Below are 26,154 nucleotides of genomic sequence, written 5' to 3'. Positions count from 1 at the left end.
GTGATCTGAAGGGAGTTGTTGCATTATTCCCCATGTGGTTTTGGGACAAAGTGATGGAGAAAAGAATGTTATGTCTGGTGATGAGTTATTGTAACCAGCTTGATGTGGTGTGTGTGTGTGTGTGTGTGTGTGTGTGTGTGTGTGTGTGTGTGTGTGTGTGTGTGTGTGTGTGTGTGTGTGTGTGTGTGTGTGTGTGTGTGTGTGTGTGTGTGTGTGTGTGTGTCAGTCAATATAAATGACGAATTTACTTGTGTGGCAATAAATAGTTTAGCCTCTGGTGTTGGTGATGGTCGGTGATGGGTGTACCAAGCTGTGTCTTTGGCATTGAATTCCCCTCTGGTGATGGTGTTTGGGAAGGAACATCGGTTCTGTAGCTGTGGTGAGTATTTGGTTAGTATAGTGGGAGATATGTCTGCTGGTACGAAAATGTTAATGATTTTCTTGTGCTTTGTTACCAGTTTTAATTTTGAAAGCTTGAAGTTCAAGTGTGTTGTGTGGTGGTAGAAGTGCTTTTGAGTCTTGTGTGATATCTGTGTGTCGAATTTAATTGTGAATTTGTGTGACATTCAGTCCACCTTTGGCATTCGGTCTGTCTGAGCATATCAGTGCAAAGTTGGGGATGGTCGGTGCTTTGTTTTTTCATGTACTTTAGTTTCTTGTACGATGGCTGTATGAACGATATTGATGATGTCTGTGTTTAGTGTTTGGAGTAATGAAGAATGTGGGGGGCTCCACCTGTGTGGGGGGCCTCCACCTGTGTCTAATTTCTTTGTTTGTGAGAATGAAGTGTTTAAGTTGCATGGCCTTGCTTATGAGGCCGTTTGTGTTGTATTGGAGGATATGAAGGTTATGTGTGCGTTTCTGGGGTTGAGGTGGTCAGGGTCCGGGGTTGGTTTCCATGTCCGCGGCTAGAATGAGGAGAAAAGGGAGGATTGCCAGAGGGAGGTCACTGCCCAAAGAAGAAGAAGAAGAAAAAAAGAAACGTTTTTATGAATATGTGATGCATGTGTAAGTGTGTGTGATGTGTGGTGTTTGAGTGTTTGTGTGTGAGCTGCTCGTGTGGAAGATGAGAGGGAGTGGGCCGATCCATGCAGACCGATTGGTGCTCTAACCATGACCCGCTGCTCAAATGAATCCGGGCAGCAGGGAAGAGTGGGTAAGATTTTGCCCCCGTCTTGCATAATTGGGGCATGCAACCACCATGAATAGGCATCCCCAATAGTTGCTTCCTGTGTTGTTATTGGTGGTGGTAGTGTTTATGTTGTTGTTGTTGTTGTTGTTGGTGTTGTTGTTGTTGCTGCTTAACAGGAAATTTAACAGTCACTATAACCTTTACCAAAGCACAATTGAATGTTATACTGATCCGTAACACATGTGCATTCCGTCTTATGTACTAGCTGCACAACCTGCACATGCATACAAGGAAATGTGTACACAGAAAGTCATTTGACCCATCTTGGCTGTGTCATATCTACATCTCAGCAAGTGCAAAACTGTATAGCTCACCCCAAGCAAGGCATTTGGCCAGGCTGCCAGGACCTAATGCCCTACTTTTCTCCAAACCATAAAATGGGATGTTTAAGGATCTTTCTCGGCTTCACGCTGTAGAAACCAAGGCATTTAGGATCATTGGGGTGTCACGTGATGAGGCTGAGTCTGTGGGTTTCTCACTCTCTCACCGCAGGCCGGTCAGTGGTCTTTCTGTCTTTTACCATCTCCTCTCCGGTCTTGCCCCCCCCTGCTCTGTCTGTGATATGTCCCCCCCCCACCCACTCATATTTCTGCAGGGCATTCAAGGTCCACCAGCAACCCCCTTCTCGTAAAACTACCAAAATCAAGAATCACTGCTAACCTTCACTCTTTCTTTCCTCTTTTTTTCCCACCTTTGGAACAAACTCCCACACTCTCTTCAATCCCACTCTTCCCTCAAGGTCTTCCAAACAGCTGTTCACCACCATCTCTTATCTTCCCCCATCCAAAACCACGATCATTTCTATCCCCGCTAATCCACGCCAAACCCACCTCCTTCAAATTACCTGCTTTCCTCTGTGAAATTCAAATTCCCTGCTTTCCTCCTTTCTTTCAAGCTTCTGGGTCTCACTATCTGCCATGACCTTTCCTGGGAAAGCCACATTTCAAACCTTGCCTCCAAAGCCAGTCACCGACTGGGAATCCTTCGTCGTGCCAAGTCCTTCATCGGCCCACCTGAGCTCCTGATCACTTACAAAGCTTTCGTCCGCAGCCTGATGGAGTAGTGCTCTCCCTTCTGGGCTGGTGCTCCTGCCTCCCACCTTTATCGGCTTCACGCTGTGGAAACCAAGGCATTTCGGATCATTGGCATCTCCCGCGATGAGGCTGAGTCCTTGGGCCTCTCACTCTCTCACCGCAGGCTGGTCGGTGGTCTTTCTGTCTTCTACCATCTACTCTCCAGCCTCGCCGCCCCTGCTCTCTCTGCGATTTGTCCCCACCATATTTCCGCAGGGCGCTCAAGGTCCGTCAACAACCCCTTTCTGGTAAAACTACCAAAATCACGAATCACTGATCACCTTCACTCTTTCATTCCTCTTTTTCCCACCTTTGGAATAAACTCCCTCACTCGATTCAATACAATTCTTCCCTCCAGGACTTCAAAACAGCTGTTCACCACCACCTCTAATATCCCCCATCCAAATCCTTGATCTTTTCTACCCCCGATAATTAATCCACCCAAGCCCACCTCCTTCAAATTCCCTGCTTTCCTTCCTGAAAGTCCCCGTCATGTCCATCTTGTATAGTTGTATTCCCTGTGTTCCCCGTCCCATCCCTCTCCCTTCCACAGATCTCATAATGTCTCTGTTCCCCACTTTTTTTGTCCTTCCCACTCCCGCCCCTCTTGTCTCATGCTACCCTTGCTGTGCATTGCGTGTTAGCTCTCATACGAGCCACAACAAGGTATACAAAAAAAAAGTTCTTGCAGTGTCCATCTTGTTTACCCCGTGTACCCCGCCCCATCCCTCTCCCTTCCACAGATCTCATGTCTCTGTACCTCACTGTTTTGTCGTTCTCACCCAACTCTCGTCTCTTGCTCCCCTTGTATGTTCTGTGTGTTAGCTCTCATACGAGCCTCGACATTGTATACAATTTTTTTTAATTATTAATTACAACATAAACGCTTTATGTCCCCATTCATATAACGATGTGCTCTGTTGTGCAACACCTCTCTGCCAACACTGCACCAGAACAGCAGTTTTCCCTTTATTTCAATGTCACTGAGAACCAAATTCAGATTAGACAGCTCAATGGCAAGCTTGCTCCCAAATGAGCTATCCTGACATTTTGAAAGCATGAACTATAAGCTTGTTACAAAGATACAAACAGGTTGCATACCATGCCAAAACGAAGGAAATGCATTTCGGCCAAACTATAAATGGAATTGGAATATACTGTTTTGGGTGCATATTGTGTGTACAGGGTCTGTTCCACGTTTTCTCTCCACATACCTGTTAGGCCCACAAATGGAATGTACCATGCTCAGGACGAAAGTTGGCCACAGTTCCTCATAAGGACCAATATCAAAGTGAAAGCTGCACAGGAAATAAAATATTGCATCAATCAAGGTGCAAAGAATGACCGGTAGGAACACTACAGTGCAATCGTGAGACAAAGACGTGGAATGTTCTCAAACCCAGAATGCCTTCTCGCTCCGAATGAAGTAATAGCTCAAAGCAACATAAAATGATTTCAGCAATTCTGCAGTTAAAAAAGGTATATAGTGACAGTAAACGGACCAAAGACTGCAATAAATTAGCTCGAGGACATACATATTTAACTGGTAGGAGTGAAATGTTTAAACTCTTATGGAAATTACTACAGTTGAAAGTTTGATGAAAATTCCTAAATCCACAGCAGTTGGCATGCTGTAAACTGAACTAATGCTCTTAGATTTCTTGGAAGAAAGAAAAAGCTCAGCATATGGCAAAAGGAGTACCTGTTAAGAGTATGCTGAAGTTGTTTTTTAAGCATTGCGGCTTATTTAAGAAGCAAGTATGGGGAAATAATATAAAAATAAAACAATAAACTAATGTCACCCTCAGGGTGACCCGTATCTTGCCAAAAGGTGACCACGTGTGACTTCTTTAAGGTCACACTGAGGTGAACCGAGCTGCTATCCACCAGGAGCGACTCCTTGAGGAATATCTGCCTACGAGAGATTCTGATGAGAATCGTTCTACAGAGTAACCATGAAAAATATGTGTTTGCCTCATAACGTCACCAAATGACGTCATAATGTCTCAAGCTTGACATATCTAGAAAGCACTCATCGAGGTTTTCAATTTGAAGTACTACACGATATGGTTCCTAAAACTTGAAAATTTGACCTTGGGGTCAAATATGTTTGACCTCAGGCGCTAACCATGAAGGTCAAGGCCAATCGCCACCAAAAACTAATCAGCTGAGCGCCAGACCATATACTACATTCCCATAAAGTTTGGAGACGATTCGATTAAAATTACTCAAAAATATGGGTTTCGTCGACTCCCCAGATTTGCGACAAAGTGACCTTGACCTTTGACCTTGACCTTCAAAATTTTATGCGCTGAAAGGGACCTCTATAGGCCTCTGATATGCGAAGTTACAAAAATTTCCAATGATAACTGTGCTCTGCAGAGTGATTTATACGTGATTACAGACAAACAAAAAATATATATATATGAAGGTCAAGGCCAATCGCCACCAAAAATTAATCAGCTGAGTGCCAGACCATGAACTATATTCCCATGAAGTTTGAAGACGATCCGATCAAAATTACTCAAAAAATAAAGGTTTCGTCGACTCCCCTGAATTGCGACAAAGTGACCTTGACCTTTGACCTTGACCTTCAAAATTTTGTGCGCTGAAAGGGACCTCTATAGGCCTCTGATATGCGAAGTTACAAAAATTTCCAATGATAACTGAGCTCTGCAGAATTTTTTATACGTGATTACAGACAAACAAAAAAACAAACAAACAAAAAAAAAACATACAAGCTGACTAACATATCTTGCAAAAACTTCGTTTCAGCAAGATAATAATGTGTGTAAGGGAGTGGCAGTAAATATATTGGAGTTACTTATGAATGTTGATGGAAACAACATGCAAAAGGATGTAGCCGGGATTGAGGAGACAAGAATATGGCAGATGACTGAAGAGGTAAGAATGTGGGAGATGGAGTAATTAGGAATGTAGGAGATGAAACAATGAAGAATGTGGGAGATGAAGTGGGAATGTGGGAGATTGAGTATGTAAGAACGTGAGAGATGGAGTAAAGTAGGAATGTGAGAGATGGAGAAAATAAGAATGTGAGAGATGGAGTAATGTAGTAATGTGGGAGATGGAGTAAAGTAGGAATGTGGGCGATTGAGTAAGTAAGAACGTGAGAGATGGAGTAAAGTAGGAATGTGAGAGATGGAGTAAAGTAGGAATGTGGGAGATGGAGTAAAGTAGGAATGTGGGCGATTGAGTAAGTAAGAACGTGAGAGATGGAGTAAAGTAGGAATGTGAGAGATGGAGAAAATAAGAATGTGAGAGATGGAGTAATGTAGTAATGTGGGAGATGGAGTAAAGTAGGAATGTGGGAGATGGAGTAAAGTAGGAATGTGGGCGATTGAGTAAGTAAGAACGTGAGAGATGGAGTAAAGTAGGAATGTGGGAGATGGAGTGAAGTAGGAATGTGGGAGATGGAGTAAAGTAGGAATGTGGGAGATGGTGTAAAGTAGGAATGTGGGAGATGGAGTAAAGTAGGAATGTGGGAGATGGAGTAAAGTAGGAATGTGGGAGATTGAGTAAAGTAGGAATGTGGGAGATGGAGTAAAGTAGGAATGTGGGAGATGGAGTAAAGTAGGAATGTGAGAGATGGAGTAAAGTAGGAATGTGGGAGATGGAGTAAGTAAGAATGTGGGAGATGGAGTAAAGTAGGAATGTGGGAGATGGAGTAAAGTAGGAATGTGGGAGATGGAGTAAGTAAGAATGTGGGAGATGGAGTAAAGTAGGAATGTGGGAGATGGAGAAAGTAGGAATGTGGGAGATGGAGTAAGTAGGAATGTGGGAGATGGAGTAAGTAAGAATGTCAGAGAGGAAGGAGATCAGAGGATGGGAGGCGATGAAGGATGAAATAACATGGGAGAAGATGGAGCAGGTAAAAATGTGGAGGAGGATAGAAGAGTGAAAAAAGTGAGAGGGTGGATTGAGGGAAGAATATGAGCGTTTGGTAAATGGAGGAACAAATAAGGAAATGGGGAAGTTAACCCTCTAACAGCAATAGCAGGTTTTAAGGAAGATAGCTATCAATGAATCCACACTTTATAAAGAAACAAACAAACAAAAAATCAGAAATCATATCAGAAATTTATAAATGTTGAAAAAATATTGCCAGAATAGGTCAAAAGGTAGTATATTTGCTTCCAAGCTTTCTAATCTGGGTTTGATTCCTCACCTGATTATAAATGGTCATCCTGGCATCTGACCGGCAGTGTGTTAATGCATTCGAATGTCATCCGTCAGAAGGCATATTAAATTAAACTGGTTGCCCAGTCAACTAAGTATTTCCTGATAGACAGACATTAACGATCCCATGGTGTTATTTATGCCAGGTGTTGGCTTAATGGTGAGGGTGGTGGGCTTGGGATCCTTGGATCCTGAGTTCATATCCCACTGTCTGTTGAATTAATACCAGGTGGGGTTGACGCTGCCTGTCATCCTTCTGAGGTCGGCAAAATGAGTGCCAGCTTGCTGGTATCCTGTGTCAGAGTGGCGACCCATTCAGGATTGTGCCCAATAGCCAAGGAGACTGCTTAGGTAGCACCAATGCTCTGCACAGAGTGTGGTCCTAATGGATGGATGGATGGATGGATGGTGTTATTTGCAAGATTACACCACTGTGTACTCATACCCTGGCTAAATTCCACATTCCTGCCATCGATAGGTTATCACTCCAGTGACGGATTGGTCACCCATTCAGGGATAGTTGGAAGTCATGGTTCAACATTCATGACTCATCATGAATGTACTGTGGTGAGTACAAGCATATCTTGACTATTACAACAACACCACCACCAATAATCAATAATATTAAAACATTTTTGATTTCTCTCTCGAAACCTTACAGAAACCCGAGAAACAAATGAGAGTTGTTGTACAAATGATAAAACTGTCGTAAAAAAAAAAAAATCTTGTTTGTGTAGACATTCTAGTTTCTAGAGACAACGGCTTCCTCACTTACAGTTTCATCTCTTTCTTGAGGTGCAAAGGTATAACACAGCTCATGAGGTTTTGCCACTCCTCAGCAGTGCACACAGTGTGGTATGCGAGCTTTTCAAGGGTCACACGGAAAATGCATTCTGAATGTCTGATGCGATGGTACATCTATGAAGACAGACAAACAGAAGGCGAATTAGCCTTAAAAGTTCTGGTTTGTGAAAATGGAATTCATAAAATGAACAAAATGTCAGTCTCCTTGCCATAACATTCAAAGCCCCCCTCATATGAGATGTGAATTTATCAGGATTTTGAAATATACTGAAACGCAAAAGAAACTTACCACCTTTTAAACCTTCAAATATCAACAATAACACTGCGTGTAGTAAATGTGTGAACTTATTTGTGGACAATAGTGTCCTCACTGTCAGACAAAACGGTCACGGATGGTCACTTGAACCTTCAATGGTCACTTCACGGCACAGCTGTTGAACAGCCGCTTTGACTGTCAGTGATTAGCCAAGGGGTACGGGATGATTTTAATGAGCTGCACGTGATGTCTTGATATTGGCTTTAAAAAGGCCAGTGCAAAATGGGAATTTCAATCAACATGCCACGATTGTCAAGGGATCAACGGCAGTGTGCCTTGGGCATACTGCAAGGTGGATTGAGCTACCGTGAGGTGGCACGTCGCCTTGGCTGTTCACACCAGACGATATCGGCCCTGGTGGACAGAGACACCCTCCACAACTCTGCAGATGACAGACCTCGATCAGGGAGGCCAAGAGTCACCACTGCAAGGCAGGACAGGCAGATGGTCCTAAGTCAGATGGCTTCATACATTGAGGACTGAGTGGGACAGAATCCAACAGCAATCCATCCAAAGACTGGTAGGCAGTATGTGCCGACGATGCACTGCCTGTATCCAAAACAATGGTGGCCACTCACGCTATTGAAAAGGGACTGACATTGCACCCTGTGCTGTTCTGTACTGTAGAACAAACTTATGAGATGGTGTGTCTTGGTCAAAAACTTGACATGTCATCAATAAAATGCCAATGTTTCAATTAGCAATTGTTGGTTTGTTTTATTTTGAACTGTTACAATTTTATTACATTTCAAACAAGTGGTAAGTTTCTTTTGCGTTTCAGTATACTAAGCTGTTAGGAACTAAGGAATGTTGAGACACACAAAATCTCGGTTGGTTTTCACAAAAGAACTGAGGACAATAGTGTGAAAATTTTTCAAAAAGCATTCACAAAAAAATGGTTAGAAAAAAAACAAAAGTTTCCAAAAACAAATATATATTTTTCTGTGCAGCCAAATGCTTTCCTCCCCTCTTACACCTTGTGGTTCAACTAACCACATGCACAACATCAGTTGGTTTCACCTAAAGTCAAAGCATTAATGTTGTATTCTTGACATGTTCACAAGAGAACAACAAAAGGGCTCTACAAAGATCGGTAGCTAAGTAATACAACAAAAACAATAACAACAACAACAACAACAACAACAACAGGCATTTTAAAGGCCATTTTCTCTGCGAGAGTGGGGATAAGCCTTGCAGGCCCCATGACAATCTTCTCCACTTTGCCATATTTTCTGCATCTCCCATTGTTAACCCCCTTACCCACATTTCTTCTTCCACCACCTTTAGCCAAGTATTTCTCGGTCTTCCCTGTCCTCTACTTCCTTCTACATTCATTTCCATCACTCTTCTTACCCAGTCACTTTCATCCTTCCTCAACACATGACCCAACCAGTTTCTCATCACAACATTCATCACAGGCTCTCTTCCCATCATCTTCCACAATTCATCATTTGTCTTCCTCACTCTCAACGATATTCCGCACATCCACCGAACCATTTGCATGTCCACCCTTTACAGTCTTTGTTGCTGATCGACGTTCATTCCCCATGTCTCGCTTCCATAAATCATAGCACCTTTCACACATATAGCATACACCTTTCCCTTCAACTTCAATGACACTTCCCTCCTTGTCAGCACGCCACTCAGTTCCTGAAACTTCTTCCATGCACATCTCACTCGAGCAACCTTCGCCGAGTCTGATCCACCTTCTCCATTCAGAATGTCTCCTCAGGAGCAAAATGTTTTCACACCTTCCAACTTCACATCGTCTCCAAGTTCCAACTCACCATTTCCTCCATCTGCAACTCCCTCTATGTACACCTTACACTTGAATGTAGCTAACACACTGGTTAATGACCCTCTCACACCACTACATTTTCCGTGAACCCACTCAGGTAAAATGAGTGCCAGCATGCTGGTATCCTGTGTCGGAGTGGTGACCCATCCAGGATTGTGCCCAATAGCCAAGGAGACTGCTTAGGCAGCACCAACGCTCTGCACAGAGTATGGTCCCAATGGATGGATGGATTGATTCATCTTCTCCTTCAGTCCATCCCTACTCTCCGCAAGCAACACCAAATCATTTGCATACAACTCCCATGGTAAACACTCCTTTGCGGTCCGAGCCAGCACCTCCATCACAACTACAAATAGTAGTGGACTTAGTACCGACCCTTGATGCACTCCCACCTTCACCTCAAACTCGCCACTGTTCCCATCCTTCGTCCTTACAGCTGTGCGCATTCTTATATTGTCATCACTACTCTGATCAACCATTCCTCCACTCCTAACTTCCTCAAACCCATGTCCTAAGTAATGTGTTGATACATTTTGGACTCATTTATACACATCCAGGAATGGGGTGGAGAGTTAATTTATGAATTCAGAAAAATTGACAAACTAGAATACTTTTGCAATAAAAATTCAGAAATTAAACTTTCAATAAATAGTAAAGATATATTGTACAAATTCGACATTTTTTTCGTGAAATTTATTGACAAATCAGAGGAGATTTTTGTTGTGCTGTGTGGTTGAAATGTCAAAGAAAATGTTATAAAATAAGGCACAACCTTTGGCTCAAAGCCTAAAATGATGCGCGACTTGGCCCGTTAGCATTTCCACCTGAACTTCTGGCTCATGATGTAGTTCACCCAGGATGTGATTTTCCAGTGTTGACTTGTGTCCTTGTAATTCATGATGATGTACAGTGATGACTAGTAATGTCTTTGACCTGGTTTGTGCTGTATCTGGACGAGCCTTTGTAAAATTTCTTAATGAGAGTTATTCATATTCTCATAATAAAAGTTTGTTAAAAATTTGATGACAAAAGTTCAAATAGTAAATGAAGAAACATGGAAGCGTTTACAAAACCCGGCAGTCTCGCGCTATGTGGCGAACAGGCTGAGAAGGCCTATTTGTACTTGCTGTGACTTTGCCATTTGACATTTTTACCCAATTATTAATTAGTCTTCTCCATCGTCTCATAATAATGGTTCGCTGAAAATTTGATGACAAAATCTCAAATGGTTAAAAAAACAATTATGGTCTGACACACACACACACACACACACACACACACACACACACACACACACACACACACACACACACACACACACACACACACACACACACACACACACACACACACACACACACACTGAACGTGCTATTAAAGCTCAGGCCAATGTCTCCTGCTACGCGGCGGATGGGCTAATAAAGAGGTTGGCCCAGTGGCTATGGCAGCTATCCTATAACAAGCACTGGAGTGTGGGAGAGCAAGCACTGGAGAGCAAGGTTGGGAGAGTGAGTCTATGGGTTTGATGGAAGCATGCTGCTAAAATTCAAACTGTGAAACTATAAAGGTAAATTGTGAGTTGTGTAATTAAGCATTTTGTTGTTTTACAAAATACAGTCGAAGGTGCAGTGAATAATATCTCCGCACATTTCTTGTTCACCCCCTGTGTTCTCCCCTTGCTCTCATTCTTCCCCACATCCCTTATTTCTCCAAGTATCCCTCTATTTTGTCCCTCAACCCTGCTGTTTGTGTGTTCCCATCCCCACCCTCTCCCTTTTTATTGTTAATTTCGTTTTCTTACATCCTGGTTCATTGTATGCACGAGATGAGCCTTGACACTGAATGGAAAAAAAATTGGAAACACTGGATGGAACATGTCAGGTTACCAGATGAGGTGGTAGTAAAAGCTTGCAAGCACCTTGCAAGCCAGATACCAGACAAGTAAAACTCACAAACTAAAATACGGATAATGTAACAGTAAGGATAATGTAATGTGAAAACAATAGTACGCACATTTGCGCAGTGCAGAGCAAGTGCACAAAATACGGCGAACATCTTAAAATTGTTCTCATCCGTGTTTGAAAAAGCTCCGCCAGAACGTTTGTTCACCATCTGAATGACCCCGATGACCAAGCCACGGCTCACAATTGGCATGCATAAGATGTTTCTGGTCGTATATCCCGTGTATAGATCCACTTCTCTGGAACAAAGGGCAGACAAGGTTCATTCCAGTTTTAGTTTTCTCAAGCTCAGACAAATTCCTGCTTTTGGAGTTGTTGTTTCAAGAATTAGCATCTTAATTCACAGTTACCTTGTTTTGAGCCATGGTCGATAACATCTCCAAATATTTCAATGCAATGTCATGATGAAAGCAAACGTCTCACATCATTGGCTCAAAAGCTAATTGTTTTTTTTGTTGTTGTTTGCAATCACCGATAACAATACAGGATGTCTCTGCAGGTGGTGATGTGTGTATAATGGTCTTTACAAACCACTCATCATAGATTGTCAATGATAGTATGATAGATTGTAGACTCATACTGATTAAGATATGCAGGAACTGTAAAACACATTTATCTGTGCTCGCCTTATTCTTTCTTCCTTGTATTTTTCTTCTTCTATCTTTTTTTTGTATATAAAATTGAGGATCACGGAAGAGCGAGATGAGAGGGTAAAAGGCAAAGTACTGAGATTGGGGCTGTAGGGCCACAGTTGGACACAGTTAGCAAGGGAATTAATGAACTGGAAAGAAGAAGAGCAAGCAGGGGGAGAAAAGAGTATCCTGCAAGTGATTGAGTTGGGGAAGGTAGAGTTAATGGGGGTAGAAAAGATTCAGGGTCAGGATGGAGGATGACATCATAGGGAGGTGCACCACTTGCTTGAAGCACTGGAGGGAGTATTGCCATAGAGGATGAGATTAGGGTCGGTGCGGCAAAGGGTGCGGGTGGCAAGATGCATGGGGGGTACAGACATGCTAGCGATAACAGCCGTGAGCTGGCACTCGTTTAAAACCAGTTTAAAACCGATTTCACTTCTGGACCTTCTTCTGAAAAGGGTTCGGTTCTGCCAAATTAAGACAGACATTACGATCAGGTTGAAGGGAAGAGTTGTTGAAAGCACGAAGGAAAGTAGCATTGGAGGATTGCAATGATGGGAATCAGGTCTCTGGTTTGCAAGCCAGACAGAAAGGGAACAGAAAATGTGGGAAGAAGACGAAGCTGCTGAGCAGGAGGTGCTTGGGAAGGACAGTGAAGGGAGGAGAAGCATTTTCAAATGTAATTCAAAAAGCATCTTTGAATATAACGAGGAAGCAATTAGTTCTGAAAGTAAGACAGACCTCAGAAAAGTAGCGCAGAGGAAAAGGATGATCGAGAATGAGCAAGGAAGTAGGAACAGGACAAAATAAGTTAGTGATGTTTTTGTTTGTAGGGGTGGTGGGGGAATTCTTTGAATCTTTTTCTTTCACTTTTTAAGAAGACGCGAGAAAACGGAGAAGTATGGTGTGGGGAAAGCATGAGAAGAGGAAACACAGAAGAAAAGAGGGATAATTTGTCACGGCTAACACTTGCAAACACACGGATGAGCGGAGGCCGAGCCAAACTCAAAATCAATATGACAGGATTAAATACATGCAACATTTTGATAATTAACAGAACAGGGAACAAAATAAAACAATAAGACAGGACAGCTCCAGTCTGGTATTGTTATCTGACGAAGTGTCTGCGCAGTTGAGGAAACTGAATGGACTCATAAAATAAACTGGTAATGGAAACCTCTAATTGTTTAACTACTTTCTATTTCTACTTATATTTCTACCTTTGCTTCTTTGTTTGTCTTTAAGGTGTTGTTGGTGTTCCCAGCACCTTTCAAATCATGATGTCATTGCATCAGAGATTTTTGTTTTACATGTTTCATATTAAACATGTTGTTCTGCTGATTAAGTCATTACGGCAGAGACAGCACAGTCTGGAACCGGTGTTGATAGGAACTTGTGAAAGCCCATGTGAAAATTGCACATGACCTTTTTTGGATGGTGGAACATGGTACAGTACTCTATTTAGTACATGATTGTGAAGTCTTTCTATGGTGAATTAAGTTTGGTTGAAGTTTCCCTTCATCTCATTCATCTTCCAATTGATTGGTCAATCATTTTGATGTTGCTCATTATGCGATGGGCTCTGCAAATGAGACAATTGATGAAGGTATACTTAAGTGGTCACAAAGTCTGGGGCCCAGCCAGCATTTTAAGCCGACTGTCTTGCCGAAGAAGCCTGAAGGCAACGACTATGCGTTAGGACCTTTGCGTTAAGGTGAGTGTGTATTCGTTAGACAAGCCTTAATCTTGAACTGAAGGTAGTTTTATTTCATCAAAATGATTCCATGTTTTTCGTGGTTTTTTTCTTCTTTTTTGATAAAGGGGCATTTAACGGAAACACATGTCCAACATAAATGGTTAAAATACAGCAAAAGCTTACAGACTTTGTTTTGAGGATGTTGTTTTTGGTAAATGGCAGAATAGATACCTCTCACCTGTTGAAACGATCATCTGCATAAGCATCTGCAATGTTCAGAATAACGCCAGTCTTTGCCACTTGCCCAGCAATTCCTTTGTCAATTGAAAAGCTGTGAGGTTGGAAGAGGGGGAGCGGGGAGGGGTGTGGGATACAGGAGGAACATATGATAATTAAGTCTGGGACAAATAAATGCTTCACGTAGGTAATGTAAACAAATCCATATGTTATTACATAGTAATGAGAAAAATTAGCTTGGCGTTGGCTTCGTGGTTAAGGTGGCTGGCTTGGGACCTAAGGGTCCTGAATTTGAGCCCCTGTCTGCCATTGAAATAACACCAGGTGGGGTTGACTCAGCCTGTCATCCTACCAAAGTTGGCAAAATGAGTACCAGTGTACTGGGGTAATAACCATTTGGGGTAACCTGCGTCGGAGTGGCAACCCATCCAGGACTGTACTTCTTGCCAATGAAACTGCCTCGGCATTATTATGATTATTATTATTATTATTATTACGAATGAAAAAAATTGCAGCTATTTCCTTTTCAAATGCTTCCTAAAATGGTGGAACTTTAAAATTCTCCAAAATTATTTGAAATCGACTGATTTTCAATTGTGTGAATAAAACAGAAAATATTGAAGTGTTTCTATTTTGGCTGGGGCGCAAAGAAAGTCTTCTTTACATTTTACATGTAGGAAAGGATATCTTGAGACGCCAATATACATTTGCATGAATTGCAAAGACATTACGAAACAATGAACATAGGCTGTCACGATAGCTTAGAGGTCCACACACTAACCACCAACATGACGAACCAAGGGTTCAATCTGGGCTCAGCTTTAAATTGTCACCCTGATATTTGGCATGCAAGGCAATTCATCAACATGTGTGACATCCATTGGAAGGATGTTGAGGACCAGTCCCACCAGCACTGGTTGTTGGTGAACGTGAAAGATCCCATGGTGTCTTTCAAAACAGGAGGCGAGTTATCACCGGCACCAAGGGTAAAGTGGTGTGAGAGCACACTGGAGCACCACTCTGGAAGCTCAGTCCATCCCAGGTGGAGCTCAGCTCCGCAATGGTAAAAAGAAAACAAAAAAAACATAGTAATAATAAAATAATACGAATTTAATAAATTAATTAATCTACACAAATAAAAGGCAGTGTGTGTGTGTGTGTGTGTGTGTGTGTGTGTGTGTGTGTGTGTGTGTGTGTGTGTGTGTGTGTGTGTGTGTGTGTGTGTGTGTGCCTTCCATAAATTCAAATTAAAAACACCCCCTTTTGAAGATAAATAACAGCCTTTTATAAATATATCCTTCATCAGGCGAACCTCGGCCACCTCGCTCTTTGGGACTGAAGGCGTTTCCTGGGTAACCTCGCTGTGGTCTAAAGCCACCATGTTTTTTGGCATGCACAACTATGCCTTAACTTGGAACAAGCTGCAACGATTTCTTAACGACAGTGTTTTTTTCACTTTCCTCACTCGTATCGAATGCCTGTTCATCATAGCTACGAATCATTGTATACATCGCTTTTGTAAGTACTATAGTTTTGAAATTAGTAGCTTGGAGCGATTTCATGCATTATATGATGAAATTTCCCACGATCTACTCTCACGCACTAATTAAAGTATATCATCGAAATATTATTTCGGTTTTAAGGATCTGATATCGTCTGGACTAAATAAGTGGCGAAATCTGTTGTGAAATCTGATAATTTAAAGAAATAACGAGTCTTATAACTAAGCCGATATTCCTATTTACTTAAGTAAGCAAGTCTTTGTTCCTTCCTCCAGACATACACAAGAAAAAGTGAAATTTCCAAAGGATTAAACTTATCTTTTTCGATTGTTTGGAGAATTATATTGAGTGAACAAAAAAAATAGGAATGCAACAACCAGCTTCATTGAGCTACATGATTGAATCCGTTCACTGCAGGACCTAACACCCTGTCCCCCAGAGGGACTGCCTATCCAAAGCTTCTGCCAGATCTATGTCTATATATGTAGAGGTTTCGCGAGGTGCTCTACAGGGAATCAAAGCAAATCTGGGAAGAAGCTGACGTTTTAAGAAAAAGTTAGAACGTTTGCGTGGACTCCTAACCGATTAACCACATGACACGTGCACAGTAGAGCAGGCAAGATGATGAATGGTGGAGGACCCTGAGCGAGTGGTTCGCGCTCTGTCGCCCTGATCGAGTGGTTCGCGCCCCGTCACACTGAGCGTGTGGTTCGTGCCCCGTCACACTGAGCGTGTGGTTCGTGCCCCGTCACACTGAGCGTGTGGTTCGTGCCCCATCACACTAAGCGAGTGGTTCGTTCCCCGTCACACTAAGCGAGTGGTTCGTGCCCTGTCGCCCTGAGCGAGTGGTTCGCGCCCCATCGCCCTTAACGAGTGGTTCGCACCCCGTCGCCCTGAACGAGTGGTTTGCGCCCCATCGCCCTGAACGAGTGGTTATGTCTGGATGGTGTTTTTCTGTGGATGTGTCCAGGTGGTGTTTATGTCTGGTAGGAGTTTGTCTCTGGACGTGTCCGAGCGGCGTTTGTCTCCAGCCAGCTTGGCTCTGGATAAGCCCGGGTGGTGTTTGTCTCCGGACGCATCTGGGCGGTATTTATGTCTGGATGGGAGTTTTTCTCCAGATTTTTCCGGACACGAGTTTGTCTCCGGACGGGAGTTTAGCTCAGGGCTGTGTTTTTAGTATGATCAGTATAAAATGGATTTCAGACATTCTTTTGTTTCAATCTTCACTATTATTCTTTGCAGAATAATTTTGATGAGGCAGTATGAATCGTAATTAACGCTCCACCGCACATCTGCCTTCCCTTCCTCTCACCTCACACTGTCTTGGCTTTCCCCACCCCTCCTCGCTCCCCTCCCTCCTCTCTCCTTTCCCCTCCACCTCATCTCTCTCCCCTCCCCTCTCTCCCTCTCCCCCCCTCTTTTTCTCCCTCCCCCCTTTAGTATTACTGTCAGCAAACAATGGGTGGTAATTGCTTGTAAAAAAATTTTAAGCTATAATAAACGATCCACATGAAAATCGATTCATCATCTTCAACCTAACATTTGTCAACATTATTTATTGACCAACTTCTTGGTTGCTCTTGTGCATTTTTCTCCATTTTTAGAAAAAAAAACAACATAGCGTATTCAATTTGTAGTCCCTTGCAAATGTCAGCTTCTGTTTGGCATGTGAATGATTTGCGATTTTCCACGACGTATTTACGATTTTGTTTTGGCAGCTCTGACAAATCCCCCACAATTACCATTTAGCATTACACCCTCATTATCCCTCACTTGATCTTCCTCCTTCCTTGCTTCATCTTTCCCGCATGCGAGGGAAGTTGACAGCATGACCAAGAAGTTGACAGCATTTCACAGCCATGTGTGTGTGTATGAAGGCGCAGATGTTAAATTCGCACACACACCACCGTTCCTATTTCAATTTTTACTTCCACCACCGAAGGTGGGCAGAGGTGATGTTTTCACCTGTCTGTTTATTTGTGACCAGGATATCTCAAAATGTTGTGGATATATTCGGACGAATTTTGGTGGACAGGTTTGGTGTGTAACAAGGATGAAATGATTATATTTTGGTGAAAATACAGATCCAGACACGAAATTGTTTTAAAGAGATTTTTCCCATTGAAGAGATAGAGACAAAAACGATATATAGCATGATAACTCAAAAAGCTTTGGACAGATTCGGATGAAACTTGGTGGACAGGTTGTGCGTGACAAGCAAGAATTGATAAGATCTTCGTGAATATCCGAATCCGGATCTGGATACGAGAATTGTTTAATTTTTAAAGTGATTCTTCACCATTGAGAGATGGGGCCAAAAACGATATATGGCATGATATTTCAAAAAAAACTGTGGATGCATTCAGATGAAACTAGAGGGGGAGCACTCGGGAGAGTGCAAAACCTCTGCCGCCAATACTGCTGGGTCACTCAAGTGAACCTTATATCTTATTCATTAAATATGATGTCAACAGTGCTGACAGAGTTATAGTTCTTTTCTCCAACATTTTTTTTTTGGGGGGGGGGGGTTGGAAATCACTTAAAACATGTAGAAATGCAAAAAAAAAAAAAAAAATCTTTTTTGGGGGGGGGTAACAATTTTTTTTTTGGGGGGGGTTGGAAATCACTTAAAACATGTAAAAATGCAAAAAAAAAAATTCTTTTCCTCAAACAATTTTTTTGGGGGGTTGGAAATCACTTAAAACACGTAGAAATGCAAAAAAAATTCTCGTTTTTTGGGGGGGGGGGTAACAATTTGGGGGGTTGGAAATCACTTAAAACATGTAGAAATGCAAAAAAAAAATTCTCTTGAAATTTTTTTTGGGGGGGGTAACAATTTTTTTGGGGGGGTTGGAAATCACTTAAAACATGTAGAAATGCAAAAAAAAATTCTCTATTTTTTGGGGGGGGGGGTTGGAAATCACTTAAAACATGTAGAAATGCAAAAAAAAATTCTCTAACAATTTTTTTTGGGGGGGGGGGACCAAGTCCAAAATTTAATGGCATGATCCTTGGACCATACCTAACCCCCCCACCAAGTTTCGTCGAAATCCGTCGAGGAGTTTTTCCATAATACTGTTCACAAACAAACAAACAAACAAACAGAAAGGGGTGAAAACAGTAACCTCCATCCATCTTCGAAGATGGCGGAGGTTAACAAGGGGGATGAGTTGGTTAGGTGACAAGAACAAGCCGATTCGATTTCGGTTCATGTCCGGATCCAGATCTGGCCTATCAGTGGGATATACAACATAAACCGTTCAGTTTTGTTGAGGTGCATCACACTCTACTGAGTGCCGTTCTAGTGTTTTCTGTGATCAGCATGACCAGGGGAATGTTACATGAGCAAGTGGCTTGCTTTTGCTTTCCAAGCCAGTCTTTCCATATCAACTGCTTTGCGAGCCGCTCACCTTGCCACTCGGCATGTGTGGCAAGTGGGTAAGAGAGGTGCTTTGTTGTGTTAGCAAAAATGACGACCGTAGTCGGACTCAAAACCATACTAGCTACAATCAAATGTTCAGAGGCACACCTCTGTTATTTATTCTCACAATATTGTTTAAACATGCATTTCTTTCTTTAATTTTTATTTTACCACAAGCAAATACCACCCATCGCTTCGCTGATGGTAATACCAAAGGGGGGAGGGAAAAAAAGAGGGGGGAAGAGGGACAGAGGAGTGGGGGAGAGAAAGTGGGGAGAGTGAAGAGGTGGTGGGGAAAGGAGAGAGGAGCGAGGGGAAGCGAGGAGGGGTGGGGGAAGGCAAGACAGTGTGAGGTGAGAGGAAGGGAAGGCAGACGTGCGGTAGTGTTAATTACGATTTATACTGTTTCATCAAAATGATTCTGCAGAGAATAACAGTGAATATGGAAACAAAATAATGTCTGAAATCCATTTCCTCCTGCTCAAACTATAAACACAGTCCGGAGACAAACTCCCATCTAGACATAAATACCACCCAGACGCGTCCGGAGCCAAGCTGGCTGGAGACAAACACTGCTTGGAGAAGTCCGGAAAAAACACCGTCCAGACATAACCACCATCTGGATATGTCCATAGACAGTGACAGACAGTGACAGACAGAGAGAGAGAGATAGAGATAGAGATAGAGATAGAGATAGAGATAGAGATAGAGATAGAGATAGAGATAGAGATAGAGATAGAGATAGAGATAGAGATAGAGATAGAGATAGAGATAGAGATAGAGATAGAGATAGAGATAGAGATAGAGATAGAGAGAGAAAAGTGGGGGTAGGGGAGTTAGCAGTTAGCAGAGAGAATATGTTATGCTTTATGAACAACACACACACACACACACACACACACACACACACACACACACACACACACACACACACACACACACACACACACACACACACACACACACACACACACACACACACACACACACACACACACACACGGCCGACATCGGCAATTTTTAGTAAATCGGCAGGTTGTAGTCAGTGTAATTACCAACTACAGTACTCACTGTATAAACCCAAAAACCTTGAGTTGCTTTCACTGAAAAACAATGTTGCATTTATATAGATGTTTCAAGGAGATGTTCACAAACATTATTCTTGATAAACAGCTGTGTGTGACAGGTGGAAAAATAATTTGGCTCGGTAATTTAGAAAACATGTTGATACAGCAAACGGCTCGGATATAAGGCATTATTTCACAATGACTTGCTCAGAATGATGGAGCATGAACAAATCGCTCGGGATGACGGAGCACGAACCACTCGCTCGGGGTGATGGCACACGGACCACTCACTCGGGGTGACGGAACACGAACCACTCTTTCGGGGTGACGGAGCACGGACCACTCTCTCGGGGTGACGGAGCACGAACCACTCACTCGGGGTGACGGAGCACGAACCACTCACTCGGGGTGACTGAGCATGGATCACTCTCTTGGGGTGAGGAAGCACGGACCACTCTCTCAGGGTGACGGAGCACGGACCACGCTCTTGGGGTGACGGAGCACGGAGCACGGACCACTCTCTCGGGGTGACGGAGCACGAACCACACGCTCGGGGTGACAGAGCACGAACCACTCGCTCGGGGTGACGGAGCACGAACCACTCGCTTGGGGTGACGGAGCACGAACCACTCACTCGGTGTGAGGGAACACGAACCACTCGCTCGGGACGACGGAGCACGAACCACTCGCTCGGGGCGACGGAACAGGAACCACTTGCTCTGAATGACATGGCTGGCAAAAGTGTTCGCAGTGAGTGAAGAATTCGCTCAGAAGGACATTCTGCGGTTCCTCTATTGACTGTAAGATGTTTGGCAAGTGGCTTCAGCACTCAATCAAGCACTCCAATGAAATGGTTGATCAGGAACAGTTGGCCAGGCTGTCACTGCATATCATATAAGATCCTTTTAACTTTAAAGTCGGTCTTCACCGCACAGGCAACAGTTGTTGAAATAAAATGAATTCGTTGAAATCATGACTTTATGCACAAAAGAGTTGCAGCTTACTGCAGAACAACCCTGTAGACATTGCAAAGTTCAATCGCCTGTCAAATAAACATTGCAGATAATCCGCCATCTCGCCTGCTTATTTGTGCACGTGTCACGTGGTGCATCGGTTTGGGGTCCGCACAAATGTTATAAAACTTTATTTTAAAACGTCCATTTTTCACTAGATTTGCTTTGATTCCCTGTAGAGCACGTTGCGAAACCTCCACTGATCAGTAGCCACTGATCTGGCAGATTCTATGGATAGGCCGTCCCTCCAGGGGTCAGGGCACAAGGTCTCGCAGTGAATGCATTAAATCGTATAGCTCAATGAAGCTCGTTCATTTCTGCAGATTCCTAAATTTTTTGTTCTCTCAATATAATTCTCCAGACAGTCAAAAAAGATAAGTTTAATGCTTTGGAAATTTCCCATTTTCTTGTGTGTTTAAGGAGGAGGAGGAAACATAGCCTTGCTTGCTTAAAGTAAATCAGTGAATTGGCATAGTTATAAGACTCATTATTTCTTTAAATTATCAGATTTCACTCCTGATTTCGACACTTATTTAGTCCGGACGATATCCGATCCTCAAAACTAAAATATTTTGATGATATACTTTAATTTGTCCATGAGAGTACATCGTGGAAAATCATATCATATAATGCATGAAATCACTCCAAGCTTCTAATTTGAAAACTATAGTACTTATAAAAGTGATGTATACAGCGATTAATAGCTATGATGAACAGGCATTCGATAATATGAGTGAGGAAGTGAAAAAAAAAAAAAAAACTTTATCGTTGGGAAATTTGTTGCGGCCTGTTCCAAGTCAAGGCAAAGTTGAGCAGGCAAAAAAAACATGGCGGCTTCAGACCCCAGTGAGGTTACCCAGGAAAGGCCTTAAGACCCAAGAGAGTGAAGTGGCCAAGAATTACCCTGATTAAAGATATAATTAAATATGGCCATTAATTATCTTCATAAGGGGTGTTTTAATTTTCCCAAACACCCAATTTTAAATCTTGCTCTTCCTTGGAGTTTTCTTAGTCTGCATGCAAAGTTTCAGGCTGCTAGGTTTTATGATTTTGGAGTTAAGCAGGACACACAGACACACACACACACACACACACACACACACACACACACACACACACACACACACACACACACACACAGACACAGACACAGACACAGACACAGACAAACACACACACACACACACACACACACACAGACATTTATTGGTGTAGATTCAAGATCTACAGACATTCAGAACCTCTCCCTAAAATGCAAAGTGGTACGGTAGGTATATAAATAAGCTTAGAAAGAGGCTCCTCCTTCTGACTCCCCATTTCTTGATCTATCTTTCCCTCTTCCTCATACTCTGTAGTTGCTGCAAACACAATAACTTAGTTTGAGGAAGTTGTCACAAGAGGATCGAGTGAAACTGAAAATTGAGCCCGGACAGCTCGTGTACCATGATGTCATTGGTTATTTTGGAGACCGCCATGTTGTTAAGGGTTGGAGAGCTTGTTTGAGCACTTTGAATCACACACCCCTGAAGTGTTATCAGCTACATCTACAGAGGCATTCATGCATTATTTTTAATCAATCCGTTAATAATTTGTCAAGTGGCTTGGTAGTTAAACTTTTATTTTTATCATTGTATGCGAGGTATCTGTAAACAGGTATCATATTTGCATGTTTATATTTTTGTGACGTCTTCTGAAACCTATCCTTTCAACTGTGCGGTACCTTACTGTGTACACATAGGCAACTGGGGTCTGGTGGAGGGGATCTGAATGAAACCCTTTATTTTCCATTTAAACAATAGTTCACTCTCCTGGAACTCCTCCCTTGGGATTTGAGAGGGTCATTTTGTATTTTGGTGCTTTGTCGGTGTATATTTTTTAAAGTTTAGGCGAAAGGTTTTAAAAGCAAACTGATGTCTTATAACTGAACAATTTTAATTCTTCGACTGAAGTAATCATTTTAAAGAACAAAAAACATGCGTTTAATATTGAATAAGATATTCCACTAACCACTGCGGTTTAAAGATGGTGGCACCCAGTAATGAATGGTGATCTTGTGATGGTGTGAAACTTTTTACATAGTCCAAAATAACAAAAAAAATAAAAAACTTCTCCAATTGATTTCTTAAAAGAGGATTCTTAATTGTGAGACCAAATGTGTGTGAGTGTTATTAATGCTTTTTCCTCATCATGGAAAAATGTTACATTTATCACTCACTCATTGGGGAGGAAGATAGGCACCTTCACGTGGTCTCCCCTGTAAGTAGCAAATGCTACGGTATGCAAAACCTAGCCTGTCATATCCGAGCCTCCACCCGGGCTTTTCAGCAGCAGGTGGCGAGGGAACCGCCCTTTTTATGTCACGACAGCGACCATGCCGCCGACAAGTACCGTCGACCCACAATACTGCAGCTGAATGTCGAGGGCCTTGCGACAAGTAAGATCAATGTCATGGAGCAGCTTGCCCATAAGAATCGGGCCCTCGTCACCCTCCTCCAAGAGACCCACTGCACCTCTGCAGATATGCTAGTCTTTCTACATTATGTAGTAGCTGGGTCTACTAAAAGCAGGAAGCACGGCCTTGCCACGTTTGTCCACGAGAGCCTGAGTTGGACTCTCGTCGGTCAATCTCTGGCTGATGCCGAGATTGAGTGGGTGTGCGTGGACGTTGCAAACTATAACATCATCAACGTCTACAAGCCCCCACCCTCACGGATATCCCCATCGTCGTTACCCACGTTCCCCTCCCACACTCTCTACGCTTGCGATTTTAATTGCCAGCACGTTGACTGGGGATATAACACCACTAGCAACGACAGAGAGTGTCTGACTGCCTGGGCAGCAAACAACAACCTTGACCTCCTTTACAATCCGAAGGGAGCAGCCAGTTTCCTCTCCGGACACTGGGGAACGGGGACGAACCCCGATCTGGCCTTCGCAAGTGCCGACCCTGACAGACGTGTGCTTGAGAAGTTCCCGCGGTCCCAACATTGACCCTCACTTATCACTGCTCCTAAGCTCGTGGCACCCATCCCGAGCGCACCGGTGAAGCGATGGAACTTCAGAAAGGCCGACTGGAATCGCTACAGCCTCCTTACCAACAAATCCATCACGGGTCTACCACCACCCGATACCATCAATATGGACGAGGCTTACCAGGACTTCTGCAACGCCATAACATCCACGGCGAAGAAAGCATTCCCATGCGGCCGTCGAAACAACTATACGCCGTGCTGGGATTCTGAGTGCGAGACCCTCTACCGCTCCTTCCTTTGTGCCCCACCGGGCACTGCTTTCAATGGAGCCACCACCAATCTACTCGCGCGGCTCGACCAAAGGAAGCTTGAGCGGTGGACCAAAGCCATCAACACCATCGACATCTCGCATTCTAGCCGCAAAGCATGGAGTATCATTAACAACCTCACTGGCCGGTCAGCATGCTTCCCTCGCCAGTGCCCCGTTTCTGCTAACGCCATTGCGACCCAGCTGGTGAAGGATGGGGTGTACGAAGCGAGGGACCGCAAGTCATCTCGACTTGTGGCCAAAGAGGTGTCTGACCTCTGGAGGGCGGAACAACAGACGGCGAAAGTATCTGCAATGACTTCACCCCAGATGAGCTCGCCACCACCCTCCAACTACTGAAGCCACACAAGTCTCCGGGCCCCGATCACATCTGCCCGGAACTTATACTCCATGCTGGCTCTGTATTGAAGTCCTGGTTATGCGAATTCCTATCTTCCTGCTTGCGGCACCTCAAAATCCCCAAAATCTGGAGAAGAGCCCGAGTAGTCGCGATCCCCAAGCCTCATAAGCCACCAGGGGACCCGAAGAGTTATCGCCCGATATCTCTCCTTTGTGTCCCCTTCAAAATCCTTGAGCGTCTTATCTACGCCCACACCAAACCAATTATAGATCCGCTTCTCCCTCGGGAGCAAGCTGGTTTTCAGCGCGGGAAATCTACCGTAGATCAGGTCACTCTTATGACCCAAGACATTGAGGACTGCTTTGAGGCTAAAAAGAAGGCCGGTGCTGTGTTCCTCGATCTCACAGCCGTCTACGATACCGTATGGCACAGCGGCCTCACCTGCAAGCTGCTCCGCCTGCTCCCAGACAGGCACATGGTCCATATGATCATGGAGCTTGTCTCCAACCGAAGCTTCACCCTCACCACAGGTAGCGGACAGCGAAGCAGAACAATTACAGCGAAGCCTTAAGAACGGCGTCCCACAGGTTACGTACAGCAGCCTTAGCCCTGGTCTACTCCACCACCGAGTACTGTGCGCCCGTCTGGTGCCGCAGTGCTCATTCCCACCAGATCGATACCACCATCAACGGTGCCTTGCGTATTGTGACGGGCACACGGCCTGCGTGTTTTGGATGACGGTACAACCCAATGGCTGCTCGAAACCTGCCCCGACATATAGCCCAGGGGCGCCGCTGCAGCTCCATGGTGGTATAAAGCATAGACCCTCGCCCCTGAGCGTGGCGAGAAGAAAGAGATCAAAAATCAAGATCAAGCTCGAAACGAAGAAGACTCACTCAATAATTTTTTAAGTGATTCTTCACTATTGAGAGATGGGGCCAAAACAATATATAGCATGATATTTCAAAGACGTATTCGGCCTGATATGTTCTCGTGGATCAGGCATTGCATGGCGGAGGTATGCGCTCCAATGAGTGCCCTTCTAGTTGTATATTGTGGTGAGCCTGCTGGTCCATGGTACCAAATTTTAATTTGGCTTCACAGCCTTGTAGCATACCTGCTTGCCAAACTGCTTGAGCATTAGCTTGCCTTTCACCAAGCCCAGATCTGTTTGGGCCTGGATTGGGGAGGAAGGGGGGGTGGGGGTGGTTGGGTGGGAGGAATTATTCATTCATTAATATTATTGCCAAATGAAGCTCGTTTTTATTTCTACGATTATTCACTTTAATGTTGAACTGATGAATGATTTAATGAACTTGTCAATTGTTTGGATTAAACAATGATGATATTAATCAGTTTACAACTATGGTTAACTTTAACATGGTCATGGTCTAGTAGTAAAGTACGACGAACTCATTATCGTTTGACTTTATGTACTCTATGACGTCATGTACTTTACTATATAACTCACTTATGAAAGGAAATTCCACTGCTTCTCCTCCTTCGGTTGGTACAACCTTCACAAGCACAACTTTCCAGCATCTTTCAAGTACTTCAGATGCAATTTTGCCCAGAACAATGATGGCGGACAAGCTTTCTAAT

General features: G+C 43.5%; 1 protein-coding gene across 8 annotated transcripts in view; it reads right to left on the bottom strand.

The window, feature by feature from the left end:
* The window catches only part of PDE10A (phosphodiesterase 10A), a 160,815-nt gene that overhangs the window by 52,607 nt on the left and 82,054 nt on the right, over positions 1 to 26,154 (bottom strand). For all 8 annotated transcript variants that reach the window (XM_085881256.1, XM_085881266.1, XM_085881248.1 and 5 more), the window contains 4 exons: positions 13,911 to 14,003; positions 11,394 to 11,580; positions 7,238 to 7,380; positions 3,480 to 3,563 (listed from right to left, as the gene is read on the bottom strand). In XM_085881256.1, coding sequence (XP_085737382.1) covers positions 3,480 to 3,563; positions 7,238 to 7,380; positions 11,394 to 11,580; positions 13,911 to 14,003 — 507 coding nt within the window. The remainder of the gene's footprint in view (positions 1 to 3,479; positions 3,564 to 7,237; positions 7,381 to 11,393; positions 11,581 to 13,910; positions 14,004 to 26,154) is intronic.

The sequence above is a fragment of the Eptatretus burgeri genome, chromosome 1 (assembly GCF_056783735.1).
Source record: "Eptatretus burgeri isolate ZD-2024b chromosome 1, Ebu_testis_v1, whole genome shotgun sequence".
Lineage (NCBI taxonomy): Eukaryota > Metazoa > Chordata > Myxini > Myxiniformes > Myxinidae > Eptatretus > Eptatretus burgeri.
This window is presented reverse-complemented; position numbering and strand designations above follow the sequence as displayed.